The sequence below is a fragment of the Arvicanthis niloticus genome, chromosome 16 (assembly GCF_011762505.2).
Source record: "Arvicanthis niloticus isolate mArvNil1 chromosome 16, mArvNil1.pat.X, whole genome shotgun sequence".
Taxonomy (NCBI): Eukaryota; Metazoa; Chordata; class Mammalia; order Rodentia; family Muridae; genus Arvicanthis; species Arvicanthis niloticus.
The window spans coordinates 72064106-72080069 of NC_047673.1; the positions used below are offsets into that span (position 1 = coordinate 72064106).

General features: G+C 45.6%; 1 protein-coding gene across 1 annotated transcript; it reads right to left on the minus strand.

Annotated features, from left to right (window-relative positions):
- Nucleotides 1-9005: 9005 nt before the first annotated feature.
- LOC117721969 (sphingolipid delta(4)-desaturase DES1) lies at nucleotides 9006-15322 on the minus strand. Its single transcript, XM_034520865.2, has 3 exons — nucleotides 15155-15322; nucleotides 11555-12297; nucleotides 9006-9496 (listed from the first exon to the last, which is right to left on the minus strand). The coding sequence occupies exons 1-3, from the start codon at nucleotides 15234-15236 to the stop codon at nucleotides 9350-9352; spliced, it is 972 nt and encodes a 323-aa protein (XP_034376756.1). The 5' UTR covers nucleotides 15237-15322; the 3' UTR covers nucleotides 9006-9349.
- Nucleotides 15323-15964: the final 642 nt, after the last annotated feature.

Genomic DNA, 15964 nt, shown 5'->3' on the forward strand with positions numbered 1-15964 from the left:
CAATTTTATAAAATGGCAACTGAGGAAAACACACAGCAAAAATGTGTAAGCCACTGAACAATTCAAGCCTGCATCATCACCACCAGTGAGACTGTTCTTTCAGTGTCCCAGGAACTGCAGTGGAGCCAGCCCCCACTGCCCAGAGTATTTGTTAGTTCTTCATCCCAAGTTAATCTCCAACCTGGTTGCCATGGGTAAAAGCAAAAGTCACACAGTTGCTCTGGGAAAGCCTCCTCCAAAAGTTGACCTCTGAGCTGAGAGCTGGGGTAGGAAAGGACTTGGTTGTTCTGGACTTGGTCCAGGGTCCATGCAGGAGCTGAGGAGGCCCTACCCTGTGGGCCATGTGGAACAAAAAGAGGCTGCTGGGGCTGGCACACAAAGAGGGAGGAAGTGGGAAAGGGGAGGTTGTGAGAAAGGGAGGAACCAGAGACCATGGGTGGGGTGCCTCTCACAGTAGGCTCACAGGGGTGCCTCTCACAGTAGGCTCACAGAAGTGCCTCTCACAGTAGGCTCACAGGGGTGTCTCTCACAGTAGGGATCCGCTTTGAGACCCAGTTTTCTCTGAGTCTGAGTCCTAGGATAAATATCTATGTAAATCATGCAATTAAATGTGCAAATCCAACACAGGTATGGTAGTACATGCCTGTCATCACAGCACAGAAGTGGAGGCAGGAGATCACTTCAAGGTTAGTCTGGGATACCTGAAGCCCTTTTTCAAATAAAGGGCCTAAGTGACTAACTAAATAAATAAACAAATCGTGTGACCATGAGCTACAGTGAAGGCACAAACATAAATCAGAAGCCGGCTTTAATATCTTTTAATGTTCACCTTAAATATGGAAGCCTGGCTTCTATCCCTACAGCTCAGCCCTCAGAAGAGGGCACACATCCTGAGGCCAACAAGCATCGCCTGCCCCAGTCCCTTCTACAACAAGAGCAGGCAGCTCACAGGCCTCTGCCCACACGGAGAAAAATCCATGAGGGTGTTGATAGAGATCACACCTCCATACTGCTGGGGAAGGAGGCTACGCCTCCATTCCTGACTACTGCTTCTCTTTCTTCCTGTGTGTGAGAAACAGGCTCTGTGTGTTATAGACAAAGTTATAGAAACAAACAATACAACTGAAGTGGTTGCCAGGGGAAGCTGTTTAATGAGCATCAAACTTCAAGGTTTGATGTAAGGTGAGAAAGTCCTGGAGATGGTTGCACAACAGTGAGTGCTCTCTCTCTCTCTCTCTCTCTCTCTCTCTCTCTCTCTCTCTCTCTCTCTCTCTCTCTGTGTGTGTGTGTGTGTGTGTACATGTACCACCTGTGTGCAGGGGCCCACAAGAACCAGAAGAGGGACTCCTGGAGCTGGAGTTACAGGTGGCTGTGAGCCACTCAAAGTGAATTCTGGGAACTGAACACAGGTCCTTTAGAAAAGCAGCAGTCACTCCTAACCACTGAGACATCTCTCCAGCCCATGAACTATGCATTTTAAAATGCCAGCAGTTTTGCATTTTATCACAGTTTTTAAAAACAAGATGTCATCAATAGTTTGGGCAGCAGCTCTAACTGCTCTTGTCTGGTACAGCTGTGACTGATCTTGCTCTTGGTCCAGCTCATCCATATAAGATTCTGATGTTCCCATAATCCATAGGAACCTGCACCTCTGAGACACTAGCAGTGATGAAGACATGTGACTTTCTTTAATCTCTAAGCCACTTCAGTGGCCTAGTAGGTAGGCTGACAGATACGCTCAGAGAAAGTATCTGCCCCAGCCATCCTGTCTCCTGATCTTGTCTTCCCTATGGCTGTGCTGAGCAGTAGAGGCTTATCCTCCTGGTCTGAAGAGGATATTTTGAACTGAGATGTTAATTCAATGACCACCTTCTCTCCTTGGCAAGCTGGCTGTTTGCTCCAGTTTGGCCTCTTCCCCAACATGGCAATTAGACCATCTAAACTGAGCTGTTTGGGGTTATGTTTATAAAATCATATGTGTCTAAGCCAGTTCTGAAACAAAACCAACTAACCAACTAACCAACCAAACAAACAAACAAAAAACAATGATTGTTTAAACTTGAATTCTAGGGCTGGAGAGATGGCTCAGAGGTTGGGAGCACTGGATGTTCTCCTAAAGGATCTGGGTTCAAATCCCAGCACCAACATGGCAGCTCCCAACTGTCTATAGCTCCAGTTCCAGGGGATCTGAAACCCTCACACAGACATACATGCAAGCAAAAACACACCAATGCACATTAAAAAACAAAACAAAGCACCTGAACGCAAGGCCACAAGCTCCTCCTCTTTTTGACTTTTTAAAACATTATTTATTTATGTCTGTGAGTGCTCTGTCATTTACATATAGTCCTTTATGCCAGGACAGGGGTTCAAATCAAATACATGGTTGTGAGCCACCATGTGGGTGCTAGGAATTGAACTCAGGACCTCTGGAAGAACAGCTGGCACTCTTTATTGAGCCATTTCTCTAGAAGTCTTCTAAAGTCTTTCTGACGTTAACATTAGCATTTCCTGACCAAGAGAGTGGAGTTCAGAAGCTACAAACCCAACCCACTGTGGGTCTATGCTTGAGTCACCTGTGGGTGGCTGAACTGATATAAAAACAAACCTGTCATACATTAGACTAATTTGGAAGATGTCTCTAAATTTGAGGATGATAGTTGACTATAAATATTTTCCCCCTACAAAGTTGTAACCTTTGATTTTTAGACATTGATTTGAACTTAGGCTCTCTGGCTTTACACATGTTAGTCTTCCCTGTTATTTTGTGTTCCTGGATGAACCACAAAGGTAAGACATGAGAGTTAAACAGTCCATAGAGATTCACCCTGTGGCAGTGGGCTTAGGACAGAAACTTCATCCATACTGACAGGAGTCCATGCACTAGGCTAAAACTTCTTCCACTCTGCCAGAGCCAAAGCTATGTTTTAAGTTTTAATTGCTGTGCCTAAGAGATAAAAAAAAAAAAAAAAAAAAAAAAACCAAGATGTCTGCAACCCCCTTGCCCAAGGACAGATACTTCCTGAAATCCTGGAGGTTATGGTTTGAGGGAGATGGCCAGCCAAGTGAACAAGTTTGTTTGACCCACCTGCACTGGATGTGCTTGATCACTCTAGGTAGGGGGTACTCGTGGGTGGGAAGTACATTTGCCTCTGATTGGATCTAATGGGAAATATGGAGACCTTACAGTTTAGTCTTTTAAAGCCTCTGTAAAATGTGACTATTTCCAGGGAACCCTAGAATGGTCCTGGCCAGAGTCCATTATTTAATTAAAGCTTGATTCAAATTTGGCTTAAAAATTGTGGGCAGTGGTGGAGTACGCCTTTAATCCCAGCACTTGGGAGGCAGAGGCAGGCAGATTTCTGAGTTTGAGGCCAGCCTGGTCTACAGAGTGAGTTCCAGGACAGCCAGGGCTACACAGAGAAACCCTGTCTTGAAAGGAAAAAAAAAAAGATTTATTTTAAAAAGGCTGAGATGGCTCAGCTGTTAAGACTGATCTTCCCAGAGGTCCTGAGTTCAATTCCCAGCAACCACATGGTGGCTCAAAACCATCTGTAATAGGATCCGATGCCCTCTTCTGGTTTATCTGAAGACAGCAGCAGTGTACTCACATACATCAAATGAATAAATAAATCTTAAAAAAATTTTTTTTTAGAACTTGCCTTTCTCAATTCTCAGGTTTAACAACTCTTGCTTACTTTATTAATTTACAAAATAAACCTTTCTAGGGCCAAGGTAAACTTCAGGACAGCCAGGCTCAGACAGGCCTGGAGAAAGGTGGCCATTTCCCTGGCACTATGGTTATAAGGCTGCCCTGGTGGCAAAGATGTTCATAGCATTCTCTCCCTCCACCCTGGATTGGGGAGGGAGGAGCACCAACAAGGAGAGCCAGCCCTTACCATGGAAAAGTGCTTTTTTTTTGTTGTTGTTTTCTTTTTTTAATTTATTTTTTATTGGATATTATCTATTTACATTTCAGATGCCATCCCCTTTCCCCATTTCCCCTCCCTAGAAAACCCCTATCCCATACCCCCTTCTCCTTTTTGCTTTCATACAATTTTTTTAAATGTCAACCAAAGGCTTTATAAGCTTGGTAATGCTCAATATCAATCAAAAGAGTAACCTAATACCCAATCTAGATACATCAACTATCTTTGACTGGCAGAGACATGTGAACATCTGCCTCCATGTCTGGCCCCCCTCTCTCTTTCTCTCTCATCACCTAGCTCCTCCTTTCCTTCTCCTCCTCCTCCTCCTCCTCTCTGTACTCCTCCCACCTTAGCTCCTCCTACATATCACTCTTCCTGTTAAAATAAATTGGAAAAGTGCTTTATAATGACCACATCTCAGGCTTAGAGATCAGTCTCAACAGGACCTGCCATTGCCCAATCCCAGATTCCCTGGTGAGCAAACAGAGCTTTACCTAATGGAAGGGCGGTGTCAAGGGGTGGAGGCAAGGGCTTTGACTTAGAATAATGGTTCAAATTACCAGGAATAGCAGGTTGTGCCATGACTCCCAGGGAGAACTGAGAGAAGTTACCTAATATCCTGGAGTCTCAGTTTCTTCCTCCAGAGAAGGACCGGCCAGACTTACTTTCTAATAGGTGTATTCAATGGAGATGATCTTGGAAACTGGAAGGATGCTGTTTTCCTAACACATGATTGCACTTGGAATTTTCTTTTAAGGAGAAAATATAAGAACAAAGAATGCACAGACATGTGTTGCCTGTGCCCTGGACTACTTGCTGCTCCACCCTACCTGCCCTTGGGGGTTGGAGGTGAGGTGGCGTGGAGTCAATGACACAGACTCTGGGAACAGGTGAGAAACCACAACAAGCTCACCTGAACGCTGCTGCAAGCTCCTTTAATACCCTCCACCTGTGCCTCATTGGTTCCAAGAAAGCATCTCTTATAAACAGCAGTTCCCAATTGGCTGGCATTGTCTGCATCAATAATCCTTGGTCTTTCAGGCAGTCCTCAATTAGGCCCTCCTGCAGGAGATGCGTTTACACAGAGGTGGCCTTGCTACTCTTGCTACAGACACGGTGTCCATATGGGTAAACTCAAGAACTCTTCCTATGCTCTCTGGCATGTTGGCCCATGTATGACTACCCACATAGAGTCAGGACACCAGGTTAGTGAGCTAAGAGACCAGGGGTGGGTGGGTGTGTGGGTGGGAGCTTCTAAAAAGTTCCTTCACCTCCTTTTCTACCCTACTGGAAACAAAGGACTGTAGATCCTTTGTAACTGAACTGGTATGCGAATTAGGAGTTTTGAGAGATGATAGATACCATGCAGCAAGGACACAGAACCTGATGCCTTCAGGACAGGCTGCGATTGTTTTCTGACCTGGTGCATGGTGAATTCTCGTTTTTAATCTAGTTTTGAGAAGGTGACATATGATGACAAATCATCTCTGCGGCTGAAGGGTGGCAGCATCGAACTAGAACCTGTGGTTATTTTCAGTTCCAAGTCTTTAAAGTTGGATGGGGACTGAGCTCTCACTCTGGCTCAGGAACAAATTTCTATGAAGAAACCCCAAAGATGCTGGATGGACTTCTCAGCAGTCCATGTTCCCTGTGGATCGAGACTGGACAGCCGCTATGTACAGACACTTACCCTGGGCACGGAAACTGGGACCTGCTTTGGGCAGTGATGGGTGTTGGGTGAAGAACCTACCCTAGGAGGCAGCAGGTCACGCTTCTTCAACTGGGCACAAGAAGCATACTACTTCCTAATTTCTGCCTTTGAAAGGCTACGTGGACTTCAGCATTCTCATGGTTTGAAGCAGATACGTGTTCAAAACCCTGAAAACTGACATGAAGGGTTTTTCTCTGAAGACTACAGGAATGAACTGACTTCCCCCAGGCAGTAAAGGAAATGCAATTCTGGCCATATGTGTTTATGGCCACCAGGAAGTGTATACACCAGAGTGTATAACACACTCACATTAGGAGAAATCCCAGCTGCCCACTCTTTTGGAAATGAGAGGTTCAAGCCACAAACTGGACAGAGGAAGTGTCACTTGGGAGTCTTATTGACTCCTCCCCCAGTGGCCAGGAAGAACAGCCTTTGATTATTACATAGAGGAAATGGGTTAGAGAAAATCTCCTTGGATTAGAAATTGCTGACCAGCAGGATTTGGAGCCTTACAGAAAACGCATGTCCATTTTTGCAGGCGTTGGGCACTAAGCATCCCTTTATTCCTTCAGAGGGGATCAAATGTACAGTGATGTGTGTCCAGTCACCATTAATCCTAGACTATAAAAGCAACTTACATTTCTATGAGTCCCACCCCCTCCTTCCATGCAGCCACAGTTCACAGACCTCCTGAGACATGGGCACATACACCATGAGAGTCTTCACAAGACAGACTGATGGGTGGACACGGACGGACACACACACAGACACACACCCTGTGATGGCATCATCACCTTTTGACCCACAACAGTGCTCAAACCTGTTGGCACCTGAAACCTTCCCTTCAGGAATTACTGGCTTCCTGAGCCAACTGCAAAATCAGACTGATTTTGGCAAAAACTAAGCGTTTGGATGAGGCTACCCATTATTTCATCTGACCTGTAGAGCCACTTCTTGTCAAATCCTAACCCCTGCCCATAGCAGGATCTCCCCACTGTGGCTGTGCCCCGGCAGAGCAGACTAGCTCCAGGGCTCTCACTTCAGGTGGCAGTCACCCTTTACAGGCTTAGGCACCTTCACCAGATGCTTCAGCTGTGTTTACCTTAAGTATGCTGGGAACATTTTATGGGCTTATTACAGTCTGGGCCATCCTCAACCCTAGGTCCTAAGACTGTTCTTTCCTTCCAAATGACAACAGTGCCTAGGTTTTCCCTGACAAGAAACAAAACATACCCTTGTCCAAACAACAACAAAATCTTCCAAATCAACAGCAGGTGGACTAACAAGAGGACAGGCTTTGACAGCTGGAAGAAGCACTCACTGTTATCACATGGTCTCAGGCTGCTCACCTGGGAACAGCTGGACACTGGAGATAAGTCACCCAAACGCTGACATGCACTAGAATGATGTCTGCACTTAGCTCTATAGAATGAACCTGTGAACAGACGCACTTCTGCTAGGGACGTAAACGATGTTTCCTATGTAAATCTTACAATGCTGAACAGAATCCTAGTTTTATTTCTCCTGCTGTCCTGACTAAAAGCAACACAGAGGAGAAAGGAGATTTAATAAGACAACAGTCCATTGTGGGGGAAGTCAAGACAGGAGTGTCATGGATCCATAATACATTTTTAAAGCTTCAATTTTTATCTACAAAATGCACCAGTACTATGTATAGAGATATAAATATACATATCATAGAGATGCTGAGATGCTATTAAGACAGGACTGGAGTTGGGGCAGTATCTCAGTAGTGCTTGATTAGCATGCAGGGAGCCTTGGGTTCCATCCCCACTGCTGCAAACTGGAATTAAAGATAATAGCTGGACAGAAAACAGTGAAAAGGATTCTCAATAAATGTCCCTGTTTGAAATTTAGCTATTAGAGTTAACCTCTAAACACTGTATTTATCTAAAGGTTATATAAACACACATTCTTTGGCTTTTAGATAAGGCTCAGTAAATTCCAGGACGATAGTCTCATTGCATTAACCAAGACTCCAGTCTAGTACTGGGCCTGTTCAGGTTGGGGAAAAAAATAAATCAGTCATCGCTCTCTCTCTTAAAGAGTTACCACCTCAGCGGAAGCTATTTCCACAACTTGATCAAAGCCACGTGAGCAGTGCTCATTGGGAAAATGGTTCCTGACCTGCTGTGGGATAGCACAGGCGGTATGGAGACCTGGATGAAGAACGGAGCTGAGACAGATGAACTGCAGTACAATGAAGCCGCTGCACCACCTCTCAGGCCTTTGAAGGCTCCAGGGCTCAGCCTTCCTACTGCCCAGTTAGTGGCTTTCTTAAAGAACAGAGAGTTAACAAGTCCCCCTCCCAACACAAGGTCAGAAAAGGAGAAAAAAAAATATTATGGGTGACATTGGGAATGTGAAGGTTTGCCAGTCCCTTAGAAATACAGCTGACATTCTAAAAACAGCTCCCTTTTTACACTGCATTTTCTCCAGTGACACTTTAGAGGTAACAGGGACTGCTGATTTTATTAGCACAGGATGTTAGCTACTAGAGACAAACTACCCACCACCAAGCCACAGTGTTTCCACAGTAGTGCAAGAACTGTCAGCTGCTTCCGATGTTGAGAGCCAACACAGCTGAAAGAGGAAGGAAGCTGAATATGGGTGTGGTTAAATTCAGTAAAGACTGTATTCAGGATCCAGCAGTGTTTAGGTTAGGTGGAGGGATAATAGTAAAAATTAAGAATAAATCACTTGCCAGGGGGTGGTGGTGCAAATCCTTGAACCTGGCACCTGGGAGGCAGAGGCAGGTGGATCTCTGAATTTGAGGCCAGCCTGATCTACAGTGTGAGTTCCAGGACAGCCAGGGCTACACAGAGAAACCCTGTCTCAAAAAGTTAACAAGACAACAACAAAAAAACCCACCTCACCTTTATAATTTATAAAGACATTTCTACCTCACCCTTTTAGGCTTACGTAACTCTCCCAGGGAAGACATAAATGCTCATCTGTTGATGTCACTTGGGTACCAGAGAGGGATCAGAGAAACTCCACTAAGGCGAAGCTGAGTAAACCAGTGAATTTATTTGGGTTACTTAAAGGATCATTAGCTACTCAAAGGCAGTTGCAACAAAGAAATGCCCAGCCCAGCATGGGTGGCAAACTCACAAAAGTTGAATCTGCATCCTTGGACTCCTGTTGGACTAACAGAAGTTCCTCCACTAAGCACTTAATGTTTGGTTCCTTGAGGAGGGACTCTGTGGTGGACATCACTGTCCTGAGTCTCAAAAGCCTTCCTTTCCCCGTAAGAACAAATGACTGAATCCAAAGTTCTGCCTAGCACTCTGGTAACTATACCAATACAATAGAAATATAATAATGCAATGAATTTTAATATATATGATTAACAGTTCAGTTTATTAGGTGCTTTAATAAAGTGAAACTTTATAGTGAAAAATAACATAAGCTTTTTATGGTTTGCTTACAGCATGACAAACATGAGTAAAAACACCCTCAGTAACAGTAACTTATCGCGTGAGTACAGGTGAGCAAGAGCGGCAGCCACAAGTGAGTGCTGGGCCGTTTGGAGGCTGAGGAGTCTCTGCCGACACCGAGATCCTAGATGGAAATTATGCCAGTGCAGCTTCTGAGCATCACTGACTTTAAGCTTAATGAGATAAAAACTCCATTTTATCACCTATTTTGAAGCCACGGACAGGAATTCCTTTGGCTGTGATGGTATTTACTCCAGAACCTCATTCCCTTTCGGAGGCCTCTTCATCCGTGAGTAGGGACTTATTGTGTCATCCATCACAAAGTCATACAGCACCTTGATCCAGGAATTGTAGTTCGGGAGGTTATCATAGTACTCACTTGCGATCTTCCTCACCTGGGAGTAAAAACATGTTACTGAGGCCTCAGAATGATGGGTGACAGACAGACAGAGGGACAAAATCCAACCAAGGGCAATGCTTTCCCTCATGGTCCTTTAGACCGTCTGCCATTCTTCATGAATGAAGATGGCCTACAGATCACACACATATAAACAGTTCCATCATAATAGACACCGAATTTATGAGAAAGCCAGGAGCGATCAGTTTCATTTCACAGCTGAGGCACAAAGATGGTAGTATTTCAAATCTTAAGACGGGGGAGCCTGGGAGACACCAACTCAAGACTGAGACAGAAAATGCATTCAGAACCATCATTAACACAAGAAGCCCATGAAATGTACACATTATAAAGACACAAAGTTAAAGAAAAATCAAATCCTTAATGGTAGGAATTAGAGAAGCTAGGGAAGTTGCCAGCCGTGTGCCCACTTCACATACTGACATATGAGGTCTGTGATTCTTACAAAATTGTAAAATAACTGAGAAATGCATGCTGGAAAATGTTTTGCAGTGCTGGAGAGCTGGCTCAGCGGCTAAGAGCACTTGATGCTCTCATGGAGGGACAGTTTGGTTCCCAGCACTTACATGCCGTCTCACAACCACCTGTAATTCCATTCCAGATGCTCCAACACTCTCTCTCGGCCTCTGGGGGCACTGGCATGCACATGGTACACATACATATTTGCAAACATACATACACATAAAATAAAAAATGTTGGTGAGCAGCAAAATTCACTAAAAATATACAAAATCCTTTTAAAAGTTAAAATATTAAAACTACATAGGGACTGTGTAATAAATGCCAGGTAGTTATTGAATAAACAGATTCCTGTCTCATAGGCAGACATCTTAGAAAGAACAGGAAAGGCAGGGCTTTCCAACACTAGGGCTGTCTATAGTTTATCAACTTAACAAAGGGGTAGGAGATAGCATGGAAGAGCAGGAAGTGAGCAGTCACTGATGTGCTGATTTTTTCCTGAAATCAAAATCCTTTAAAAAAAAAAATAACAAAAACTTCATTTCCTAGTCACAAAAGAGAGAAGCCTGGGCTGCCAGACTGTTAGCTATTCTACCAGCAGAATGACACTAAGGGGCTGGGGATCACCTTGCACCACAGTTCAAGGCTGTCTCTAGACACTTGCGTGCTGCATTCTCCCAATCTAAAAAGCTGAGAGGACAGCAAAAGGAACAATCAAACTTCCCAATTAGCCCTTTGACACACTTACTTTACATGCGTACTGTACATGGAACACAGCACGCTCTGCTTTCTTCCTATGTACCGACTTAACCCTGCATGTCAAGTCTACATACTGCAACATACATTTTTTTATGGTATGGATTACCCACTGAGTATTAACCAGATCCAGAGCGATCGTCAATCACATGCTGTAACTGATTATCATGTTGGGTGTGGTTTCCCAACAGTCAGTTGAGCATCACAAAACTTTGAGTGAGCGGGCAGGTCAGCATAAAGCATCTGTTAGGATTCCCTTATATACACCATAGCTTAAAAACAAGTAAAGAAAACTATTCTTTTTCATACGTATTTCCATTTTTTAAAATTCCTGTTTGGGGACAGATAAAAAGAATGCAGTTGAAATGTCTTCTTCTGTTTCCTCCACACATAAGGCATGACAGGCCTACTGCCCAGATAGAGTTCCTGCCAGGGAGGGGTACAACATGAACCCTGATACTGTCTACTCTACAGGTCAGTTACTCAGGTCACCTCACCTGTGTGTCACGAGAGCAACTCACAGTTTAACAGTGACAAATGCTCCTGCACGGAGAAGCTGTTTTCTCCTTCTGAGGCAGTTAACCTGGTAAGAGACTGTACACATCTCCCAACACTTCTGAGCATAACCCTAGGCATAACAGCTAAGCCTAAGGACCCAAAGCAGAAGATGCTGAATCCTTAGTAAAGTTAGGCTGTAGACAAAGGATATATATTCTCCTTTTTTGAAATCTCATGAAACAGATTCCTTTTACAATAAGAAGACATGACTAACTTTGATTACATCATCACCAGGAATAAAAACATCAAGTCTTTTACTTACCAGGGGCAGGTTTTTCCCAGGAATGTTAGGGAAGTCATGGTGTTCGTTATGATAGCCCACATTGAAGGTGAGTAAGTTCAGAGGCCCATAATAGGAGTATGTTTCATGTCCCTTTAAGAACATGTAATGTTCGGCTATAAAATGCCCAGAAATTGGGTGAAGACCCAGGCCAAGCAGGGTGGCTAACAACATGTAGACTAAAGATTTCACCCCAAAAACATAATAAATGATAATGTCAAAAGTGATCTGGATCACAGTATTGATGATTTCCAGATTGGTAATTGGTTTGGGATTGATGAACAGGGGTCTAAAGGCATAAAAGAGAGGCTGAAGGATAACCCAGACAAGCTTCCTGAAAGTGGTGCAGAAGAACCAGCCCTCAAAATCGGTAGGAATATCCACATCAATGCCATCAGCTCCAAGGTATCGATGGTGATCCATGTGGTATCTCTTAAAGGAAACCGAATACGGAACCCCAAGAGAGAGGTTAGCAAATATTCCAAACCAGCGGTTCCACAGGGCCTTGTGGTGGCCAAAGGGGAAATTGTGGGAAATCTCATGGATAGCCAGAGTCATAGAATGGTTAAGGCAGCTGCCAAAGACATAGGACCAAAATATGACCCATTTCCAGTCCAAGTCTTTGACTAAGTAAAATGAAGCCAACTGGACAAGAAGCATCATGGTTATGATCCAGATCAGGTTGCGGTCAGGTTTCATCAAGGATTTTATCTCTGGATACTTTGCTGTAAGAAAAGAAAATACAGGAAATCAGAAAGAAAAGCATACCATCGTTCAACAACTATAATGAATGCAATCAGATTAATGCAATTAGATTTTTCTCTTTTCTAAGTCATAACACTTCCCCTTACAGACTTTATGAAATATTTATTTCCTAAAGGAAAGGAGTATGTTCTGGTAATGAAGCCACAAAATAGCATGGCACAACAATTTATGCAAGAAAAATTAATCTGGGCATTCCACATTCTTTTATATTAAAATAATTACATTTATGTTTAGACAAAGCCTGCACATATTTTCTTTTTAGATTCATTTAATTATCTATTTATTTATATTTATGTTTGTGAGCCATGTGGTGCTTTGGTGCCTTCAGAGATCAGAAGAGGGGATCGAATCCTCCTAGAGCTAGTTACAGTTAGTTGTGAGCAACCATGTACCACTGGGACCTGAACCTGTGTCCTCTGCCAGAGCAACAAGTGCTCTTGTGCTCTTAACCACTGAGCTATCTCTATAACCCAAGCTCTGGTATGTTTATCTCTATACACCATTAAGCTAACACAGCTGACACAGGAAAGAACATGTTTGTTTTACAGGATCTCTAAATCATGGGACTCATCCCCACGGCTCTCTCAGACAAGCTTCCTCCCGGTAACTCTGCTCTGAATCTTCACTAAGCTTTAAAACCAACTGGGGCAAGTGGCACCTATAATCTCAGCTGTCAGGAGGTTGAGGTGGTTAGTAAATTCCAGGCCAGTCTGGACTACATGGTAAGATTCTGTCTCAGAAAAGGAAACAAAGCAAAACAAACCCCTCCAAACCCAATAGTCTAAGGCCTCATATAACCAGAGGATAGTCTAAGGGCCTCATGTAACCAGAGGCTAGTCTAAGACCTTGTATAACCAGAGGAGAAGTTAGTGCTTTCAGGCCATCGAGCCTGGTGAGCCCAGCAGAGGCAGGAACAACAGAGAACTGAGGTGAAAGGAGAGTGCACTCCTGACAGCCACGCTGCACACTGGTGTGTGTGTGTGTGTGTGTGTGTGTGTGTGCATGCACATGCACTTGTGGGGGCATGCCCACACGCCCACACATCCAAAGGCAGGTAACAACTAGATTGTAGAGAAACCAGAATCTTCATACACTGCTGATGAATATGAAAAATGGTTTAGACTGCCTGACATTCAACCAAAATGCCAGTGATCCCCAAACGAAAACGAATCCATGCCCTGTACGTGAACATTCAAAGGAGTACTGTTAAAAACTGCTGAAAGGCGTTATCAGCTCAAGTGTCTATCAAACAACTATTAAGTCAAATGCGGTATCACCATACAGCGGAGTATTACAGGCTTGGACCCCTGCTGCTGGATCTGGTCTGGTGAGGATCCGGAAGGCTTCTAACCTTATCAACATATTAATCCCTAAAAGGACTCGGAATAAAGGCATCGGAGGAGCTGAGCACTGGAGGCATGCCACAAAGGACCTTTCCACGCTCTCTTCTGCTTCCAGGCTGACATGAGGGGATCAGCTTTTTTCCTTCAAACCCCCTCCACCATGATCTCACCAGACCCCCACCCAAACGCAATGGCACCTGTGAGCACCGATGGAAGCCATCAGTCAAAGTCCTTCCCTCCCTTGAACTGCAGACATTTATCACTGCAGCGAGGCAGTGACTAACAAAACCTAAGAGCCCAAAGCAACCCACAGCACAGCTGGTGATAATGACTGAGGTTTCACTTTTCCAACCGGGTCACTCAGTTTAAATTCCAGGTCAGAAGCCAGGGGTGCAGCTCAATGCTACTTAGAGAACTTACTAGCACCAGGAGGCCCCTGAGCGTGAATTCCACTAGAAAAGTAAAGTTTATTTCAAAGGCAGCTAATCACTCTGGTTTGCGAAACAAGAAATGTCAAAGTTTAGCAACTACTGCAGAAATCAGGGCCTCGCCGCCCCCTCCCCCACTAGGCAAATATTTTTAAGAAAGTGTGAAAAATGGTGGATATGAGACAATGGACTTTCAGTGATTCCCTCAAAAAAACAAACAAAGCAAAAAAATTTTCTATATCTAGCACCAAGAAAAAAGGCATATTATTTGGCAAAATCTAATTATGAAGAGGTTAGAATCTTCATAACATTACTTCATCTTTTAAAAAAGGCCGGCCCAGGCAAAGTGCTGGAAAGAGAAAACTGAACTGGGTAATATATGCAAAGCTCTCAACCCAACTTGTCCTTATTCTTAAGAGCAGCCTGCGAGGGATGAGACACCACTCTATCTCACGTGGAAACCCCCGACACTCAACTAAATCAGGCCTAGCCTGTCCTAAGGTCCGGAAGGCAGAGCTGCGCGCCTTTCCTATCCACCCGGTCCGGCAGATCGCTGGAATAAGGACTCACAGGAGCCATCCGTCTGGGAAGCATAGGGTCACCGGGACCGGGTCCCCCTCTAGGCCTGCGGCTGACTGGACCACGTGATCGAGGCTCCTGCGGCCCGGGATGCCCCGGGACCACGCCCTGAGCCAAGCAGGCGTCCCGAGCCCACCCCTCTATCCGGGGCGGGGCACCCTCGACTGTCGGGGCAGGAGGGGCGAGTCAGGGTCGCCCTACCGGGGGACCCTCAGCTCACAGGCCGGCGGAGGCCGCCAACGCTTGATCATCGAAGGGCCAGCGGCGAGCGGGAGCGCGCAAAGCCCCATCCCTCGGTCCTCCGGCCGGCCCGGAGCCCGCCCCGCTACCGCCGGCTCTCCCGCGCGGGCGGCCGAGCAGCCGAGCGGCTGGAAGGGGCCGCAGAGGCCGCGCTCACACAGCGCGCGCGGGAGGCCGCGCAGGGCCCGCACACGGCCGCGCGCACATAACGGGGCGCCGGTCTTCACCTAGTATCTCCTTGCGCCGGGCGGCGTGGGGCTGGTCCGTGTAGACCCATTCGAACTCCTCTCGGGACACGCGGCTCCCCATGGCTGCGGCGTGAGGACCCGCTCTGCCTCTCGTCCGGGCGGCGGCAGCTACTCTCCCGGCTCGTGTCGGTCAGCGGCGGGGACGCGGGCGGAGGCGGGGCCTTAGGCCACGCCCCGCAACGACCACGCCCCTCCCGGGAAGCGATGGGCGGGACTTGCATTCTGCAGCCAAGAACCTTGCGCGTCCCTAGAAGCCTGGGAAAAGGTGAAAAGGGAAGGAAAGATGTGCGGCTGAATAAGGCTCTCGCTTTAGCGCCTCAGTGGGTGGAGTACTTGGGGTGGCTACCTCTCCTTGAGTTCGGAAGATCACCGATTTTGATTAAGTGGCAACAAGCCCATGTTTCGCTTAATTTTTAATAGCGAATTAGCCGACGAGCCCTGTTGGGTTGCCTTCTGGAACTAAAACTTCCAGAGATCTGTAGTATGTGACAACTAAAATCTAATTAAAAAAAAAACAAAACTTGTTTTCCTCATTGCTTTTCTCTCCCCTCTCTCACGCCTTCGGGTCCCCCCGCCCCCATGTTTGCTTTTGTTTGTTGAAGTAGGGTCTCACTACCTAGCCTAGGTTATCTTCCAGCTGGTGGTTCTGTCCTTGCCTCCCAGTGGAATTTCAGGCTTGTCTCACCAGATTGTAATGAAAAGGGAAGGCAGAGACGGGGAGGAGTTTGTCATTCTAATGTTTCTCCTACACTGATTGTTGCTTAATCATGCATCTTCCCGTGTCAAAGA